The 7871-nt window shown below is 41.5% G+C and overlaps 1 protein-coding gene across 1 annotated transcript; it reads left to right on the top strand.

The window, feature by feature from the left end:
- Positions 1-4624: 4624 nt before the first annotated feature.
- Positions 4625-6993, top strand: LOC308101171 (fatty acid-binding protein, intestinal-like). Its single transcript, XM_080450539.1, has 4 exons — positions 4625-4747; positions 5501-5673; positions 6127-6234; positions 6401-6993. The coding sequence occupies exons 1-4, from the start codon at positions 4681-4683 to the stop codon at positions 6449-6451; spliced, it is 399 nt and encodes a 132-aa protein (XP_080306665.1). The 5' UTR covers positions 4625-4680; the 3' UTR covers positions 6452-6993.
- The last annotated feature ends 878 nt before the right edge of the window (positions 6994-7871 follow it).

Raw genomic sequence — 7871 nt, 5'->3', positions numbered from 1 at the left:
TTAGTCCTCCAAAACCCCTCAAAGTCTGGTGAAAGGAAGCGGTTGATGACTCCATGTGAATTGGAGGAGGCACGTGATGTGGCTGTTCCCAAAGGTGTGAGGCACACCACCGTAGCGGCACACCACCCCCTGGTGTGTCTTTGCCTTGGGATTTTGTGACAACCACACTTCACTGTTGCTATAGATACTATACTATACAAAAAGTTATGAATTATTGTTTAATTTACTCTAGTTCAGTACTTATGTGCGCACGAGTTTGCGCACGGGGCTGCGCACCGAGGTGACGCAAAACGCGTCACCGAGGCGTCACAGAAGTCCCAAATAGGCCTCGCCTGTCACATTTCCCAACCCGGAAGAAGGGGTGATTTCGGCCCATGCGCTGGGTGAGCAACTCAATGCAAGTGGATGGGAGGCGATATCCGGTGCCCTCTCCATTAATTTTTTACTCTATGGGTTGTCCAGATTGGACCGATTTGTCCATATAGGCATATGGATATCCAGTTGTCCACAACCGCCGATCCAAACCATATGCCCATATATGGGCATGCCAATATATGGGCATACAAGGGATAACGACTGACAGATACAGAGATCTCCAATATATGGGTACAAAAGGGACACAGACAGACGGGTACAATGGGTACTCTGACAAAGCCTCCGACACCATGACTCAGACATATGAGTCGGATCCGTGCGGCGGTGCGACATAGGTGTGAGGGCCCCATAGTGGCCCGAACCTCTAGTAAAAAAAATATAGCAGCTCTACAAGCTTACAATGTGTGGCAGCGCAAGCCATTGTAAGCTTGTAGATCGGCTATTTTTGCTATTTATACAAGTGTTCCTTGAGATTTTGATTTGCCCATTGGCGTGCCTTGGGCACAGAAAGTGTAAAAAAACACTGCCCAGTGGGGGTTAGAAGACACAGGGGCAATAGTACACAGGGAGAACTGAGAAAATGAAAACAAACTTGTTTTAAAAAAACTAAAAACTAGTGCAAGCACTATAGCTTTGGGTTATGTGAGAGCATGCAGGAATCTACTTTTTGTGGTGAAATCTTCCTGTAAGAGCAATAAATTCCATCACTTCCTCTACTTCTTAAATCTAGGTCATATTTGAGACTGCAACATCCTGCGCTGAATACTAATCAGTTCAACTGAACCCTGATATTGGGTGTCAAATCTAGTCATGACCATCTTTTATATAAACGGGAACATCAATCCTGCGAACTTACATGAACCCCCCCCCCGCTTCACCTAACAACTCCAACAACATTAAATTCTCAGGTGGTACTGCCATCTTAGCTTTAATGAAAAAGGATCAGACTGCTCTTCAGAGACACAAAGGTTTGGTGTGATGACAACCACCTCGTCTTGAATGTTAAAAAGACTGGTGTTTGGCCCTGGCGGGAGTTGGTGACCACAGGCCTGTGGTCACCCACAATGAATGATCTCACAGGTGGATAAAGACGACGCTGGGGCAACCCGGACGATTTGAGCCTTTTTTGTTTTGGTCACAGGGTGCAAACTGCAAAGCACAGAAAAGATGACCTTTGTTTCTGTGCTTAAAGGGATAGTTCACCCCAAAAAAAAGTTTTCTATGGATTAGTCACACCACGGAAACTTGAATTCATGGATGTTTTTTGTTTTTGTCACATTCCTAATAAGCCAATAATTTGATGACCAGCGGACCGGTAGGCAGCGGTTCCGGTAGGAGACACGTCAAAGGACAGTCTTTGTGTCTCCTACCGGTACCGCTCATCAAATTATTGGCTTTGGAATGCGACAAAAACTAAAATATATCCATGAATTCAAGTCTCCATGGGGTGACTAACCGATAATTTTGGGGGTGAACTATCCCTTTAAAAAAAAATAAAGCGTCCAGCGTCTTCTTTATTCAGTTGTATGTGTCCACTCCTGAGACGCACCGGATCAGCCCGATTTCGGTTTGAGGCGCGGTGGAATATCCCTTTATATCTCACAGGTGGGTCTCCTCATATACTGTAAATACCTTGGTGTTTTTATTACAACCTGTAATGTGTGCAGCACAAACCCAGTAAGACCTGAGGCGATTCTTAAAAAAATCTAAATCATAACAGTTTTTGGAAGAAAATCTAAACATATAGCAAATCTACAAGCTCATAGCGTGGCACTACTATGAGCTTGTATATCTGCTATTTTTGAATAGCCAAAGAAATCTAAAGTGACACTGATGCGTTCTAGGTCTTAATGGGTTAAAACAACGACTGCACTTCCTGCATCAACTTTCTTGAGAGTTCACGGTGTTGATCAAAATTGTACGTTTAATACTTTTATCAGTCAGTGTGTGATGCAACCAGATTTCCAAATCGTATAAGATCTTGTGACAAACCACACCTGTCCACATTAGAGAGCCTTATCAGATATGGCATAATTTCTTAGTTGGGAAACCTCTCCATGCTGCTAAAGTCCAAACTGGTCCCACTGATGCAGACTGCATAGAAGATTTAGGGGTATGACAGCATCCATCCTTGCAATCTACTTACAAACAGGCTACCCATATGGCAAGCCAATAGGATAGTCACTGTAGATAGTACAACATCCCATATGTTGCACAGTACATGCTGAGCATCAACTACTGACTGTCCTCTGGGACGAGTCCCTTTTTGCAGATTAAATAGATATGGCAGAATCATCTGTGTGTCTGTCCCGGGCGTCCCAACGATTGACCTCAAACTTGGCATGTGTGTGTGTGTCGCAGATGACCCGGGGGGGTGCCAAGTGGCTATCCATTCGGACCAAACGGTTTCCGAGAACTGAAAAACCATGGAAGTCTCTGTCTGTCTGTCTGCGAGTCTGGGGGGCACCGGCATCCGTGATTGGCCAACCCAACCGGTTGACTTCACGGATTGGCAGAGCTTTGCGTCTTGTTTTGTGCCACTTTGCCAATATAAGTGGTGCCGTGCATGATAGGACTCTGTGGGTCCGTCTGTCTCCCAAAATCTGAAAATCAACACAAAACATTTCTGCCTTCACCTCCAGAAATGTCATTAGTTTACTTAAGAAACCAATGACCACTTATAGTGACTTATAATCACACTATAATGCATTATAACAGTGATTATAATGCATTATAAAAGTATTATAATGTATTACAACACTACTATGATAATTATAATACTCCGATACTTGACAAAAGAAAAAGGTCAGTGAGTTGACCAGCACGCAAAAGATAAGATAAGAAAGCCTATTGCTTTGTCTGAAAAATAATGAAAATAATCCTAACAAACAAAATTTGTCTGGAATAAAATAAATAAATAAAATAAAATAAAATTGAGATGAAATCATATTGTGAACCCAGTATCATGAATCATATTGAATCGTGGGTTGAGTGAAAATAGAAAGTGTTACCAGAAGGTTAAAGTATAAAAAAGAAAATAAATACTCAAGTACAGTAAAAAACAACAACAACTCATAATTGTACTTAAGTACAGTGCTTGAGTAAGTAGTACTTAGTTACTTTACACCACTGCCTTTAAATACCAGCAAATCAGACAAGAACAAGGCCAAGATGGACACTGGAGGATCTTTGTTTTTTTGTGAACGTGAATTGTGCAGATCTTTGCTTTTACTGATGTGTTTGTTTTTCTGTTTGTCTAGGTGCTTTTGCAAACCTTACTAAGAACTTTGCATGTTTTTCTGTATGTGGGATGTTTGTCTTTTACGGCTGCATCATGGGTGAAAGCCCAAGCCAAATTCTCCAGCCAGATTCAAATCAATCTTGAATCAATGCTCTTTGAATCAATATCTCACTGATAAACCGTATCTGGTGATATTGTTATTTTATATAGATTTCAATAGAGGCATTTTGCAGTAACAGCCTTGGCTTCATGAGGTGTGAACAATGTATTCAGTCAGTATTCTGTCCCACAGACCATGCCAATTCCTAGGACTAAAAATGTCCTCCAGAGAATGCTAGAATGTTATAGTACACCATTGTCCATGGACATGTAGTGATAATGTGTGGCACGGAATTCTACCTAGTCAGCCTCAGACAGAGGACACATATTAAATGCCTACTTATTTTTTTGCTGTATAACTAGCCATAAAAAAACAAGCAGACTCGTCACCACTGTCAATGGGGAAGTCCCATTATAACTCATTGTCATGCAAGGCACGGTGTGGGGAGAGAGGGGTTGGAATGAGAATGGAGGGGGGCTGGGGGTGGACAGTGAGTGAGTGTGTAACAGAACGAGAGTGGGGCCTGGGTGAGCGAATGCCATGGGCAACAATGCAAAAAAGGCCCACTTGCCCCCTTCTTCCCCTCGGAACAGAGGCTCAGTGTTTTGCCTGTACGAGGTCGACTGAGGGGAAGCTGCCCTTTGCCTTATTTATCAGCGGATCCTTGAGGCCGTGCGACGATCGCCCTACATCACACACTGGGCTTTAAATGGCTGCATCAGCAGACAGATAATCAGGACAATAAAAGGAGAGCATCTCCCATGCCAACCCTGGGACACACAGGGTGGGGATGGGAAGTGTGTGCATGTATGTATGTGTGGGAGGGAGGGGGAGGGAGGGAGGGGGGGGGGTTGAAGAAGAGGAGGAGAGGGGAGGAGTTTATATATAAAGGAAGGCCATTGGGCATTTGGAGTCCCACGGTCTATCAGCGTCTCAGCACCTGCAACCCTTCGACCCTGCAGCCATGGCGTTTAACGGAACCTGGAAAGTTGACCGCAGCGAGAATTATGACAAGTTCATGGAGGAGATGGGTGAGTACAGTATGTGACTGACAGCATGTGTGTACTGTATGTCTGTGTGTATTTCACACGCCCATAGTGCACATTATGTAGCTATATATGCATGTTATGTAACTCTATACATAAACTCATAAATGTGTGTGTGTGTGTGTGTGTGTGTGTGTGTGTGTGTGTGTGTGTGTGTGTGTGTGTGTGTGTGTGTGTGTGTGTGTGTGTGTGTGTGTGTTTTTGCACTGAGTACATGATCATTGAAATGCATGTATGTGTATGGCCAACTGGTAGGCGTTTACTCTCCTTGACAAGACACATTAAGAAGGTGTGTGTGTGTGTGTGTGTGTGTGTGTGTAAAAGGTCACGATAATATCATGTCATATTGCAGCATGCGGTATTACATGGCATGCCCAGCACATTACAGAGTGCAGTGCAAGTGTGGACTAGTTTGAAATATGATTTATGTCTGACAGTAAAACAGAAAGGCATGTTGATAATCTGGTTTACTGCTTGGGGGAAAAAAGACAATAGACATTTGAATACAGGTCAATTAGCATACAGGCCAGACAACACTAGAGTATGTATGACATATTACAATTGGTTTCTGTACAGAAACCAATTGTAAGACAAGCTCAGGGGGTGGGGTATAAACCTGCAGACCCTGCTGTACTTTCAAAGCATGTCTTCAAAATAGCATTGCATAGTATGTTGCTGCCAAGTCAGACATGTCAGACATTGGCTGAAATGTTTCCATGCTTGTGTGTTCAACCACAGGCATTAACGTGATGAAGAGGAAGCTCGCGGAGCATGACAACCTGAAAATCACCATTGAGCAGACGGGGGACAAGTTCCACCTCAAGGAGTCGAGCACCTTTCGCACCAAAGACATCGATTTCACCCTGGCCGTCCAGTTTGACTATGCCTTGGCAGATGGCACCGAAGTCTCAGTGAGTATCGGGGGTGTTTACACATGCAGTTAGTGCTTTGCTCAAGGCCGTTGCCAGAGGTATGTGATATTGAGACAAAAAAAATGCAACAGTTTCTGCCAGTCAAACTCAAAACAAAGTAGATAGGTCTACTATGGCAACTGCTGGAAAAAAACAAAAGAGATTCGTTTAGAGAACGGAGTTTCACATCCTTCTTAATGCTAAATTTGTCCAAAACTGTGCAGTATGAAAGTGCCTACACTGCAAAATCCAGAGTGACAATGACCCTCTGAAACAGTACACTTGCACAGACAATTTGACACTCTTATTCACTGTGCACTTGAATATGTATGCACACAATTACCTAGTGCAGCTCAACACACCACACGCTGAAATAAACGCAATTCAAGCTTCTTAATTTCCCTACTGTCGTGTTATGTGTCTGCATATATGTATCCATTATATCTCTGCCAGGGTGTGTGGGAGATGGATGGGGACACGCTGAACGGAAAATTCACCAGAAAAGACAACAATAAGGTTTTGACCACCACTCGATCTGTGGTGGGAGGAGAGCTTGTACAGGTTCGGCGTTCAATATTTCATTTGTCACATTTTGTTTTTGGTGGATCTAAGATTAGATCTTTTGAATTGTTTTGCTATTGATTTATTTTTGGGGAGATTTCTTCTGAATGCTTTGAACAACAGTCCCGTCCTTTTTGTTCACAAACAATCCTCTTTTCCCCCACAGACTTACAACTATGAGGGAGTGGATGCCAAGAGGATTTTCAAGAAGCAATAAAGTCTGGGGATATTTCACATTTAGTTTTTAGGCTTTTCTAAAGATAGATTTTATTTTCTAACAATTAGACTAGATGATCAAGTGTATTCCTGACATATACCTCATGTCAAACCCCTTATAGACAAACTTTGTAAAAAATGTTTGGGAGAAGCACTGAATTAGGACCACTGCTTTCAGCTGCATGACATATCACTGTACCTTTGAGTTCATTACTATGCTGGCTAAAGCAAGAGCACCCTTTTCCACTCCATGGACCAAGGTCGGTTCTAAATTAAATCTATTTAACAACAGAGATGAATGATGGATATATTGTGTTTTAGTCTGGGGCTAAGGTTAATGCCTGTCTGGGAAACTGGACTCCAGAGGTTGGCAGCAACTAAAGCGTGCTCTAGAAACCTAATTTGAAAACATTTATTCCCTGTTTAGACATGACTAATGTGCAACAATCCTGTCCAGGGTGTCACAAATATTGGATTAAGTGATTTTGTACTAAAGGTTTTGATATGTTGTTTCACAATAAAAAAAAGTATTTTTTGTGCCAATTATTATTATCTTTTAATTAGTTTGTACTAGCCACATTTGGAGCTTTGGGTGAGTACTGATTCAGTCATTTATTCAATTGATTGTTGAAAAACCCTTCATGGCCAAAAAAAAAATTTGCACTCTCACATGGGAGAAAACATATCAGAATCAGCCATATTTTTGAGTGGCCAGAATATAAATACAATCTATTTGTGAAAATATATCACAGGGTCCACAAAATACAGAATAACTTTTGTTGTTTTTGTGAAACATAGGCTATATTTATATGAAATATATTTGTTGCTGCAGGTTATATAACAACATGAGTATATTACACAAAAAAAACGAATGCTTATCTGTTACATGCTGTGAGTCCCATGAAACACAACATACATACTGTACATACAATACATTTCAGAATTAAAAAAGATACATTCCAACCAGGAATTTAAGGAGCCCAAGCACAATATCTACCAAAAGAGGGCGCCATAACCCAATGAAATAATTGGCAGAAGTAGGAACTCATGGGTGTCACACAGAGAAGTGAGTTATCATATCTTTTATTAAGTAAAGTATTGTTACTATAGTACCTAGCTGTCTCCTGATGATTATGTTTTCTTAATGTGTTCTTAACAGTCGGTCATTCTGGGTACATTCTAGAATTAGCCATACCATAGCATTTCAGACATGCCAAAAAAAACTATTATTGTGCATGATTGATTTTATTTTCATTAAGTTGTCGATAATATGAACCTTGGCCTTGCAACATCCTCTTGTCAGCTGGCATCTATACTTTTACTTCTACTCCACTACTTCTCAGAGGCAAATATTGTACTTTTACTCCACTGCAATTATTTTAAAACTTACTAGTTACAAGTTACTTTGTAGATTTTAATTA

The sequence above is a fragment of the Gymnoscopelus braueri genome, assembly GCF_963280865.1.
Source record: "Gymnoscopelus braueri genome assembly, chromosome: 15".
Classification (NCBI taxonomy): Eukaryota; Metazoa; Chordata; class Actinopteri; order Myctophiformes; family Myctophidae; genus Gymnoscopelus; species Gymnoscopelus braueri.
Note: the sequence above shows the minus strand (reverse complement) of the source record. Positions and strands in the feature narration are given on the sequence as shown.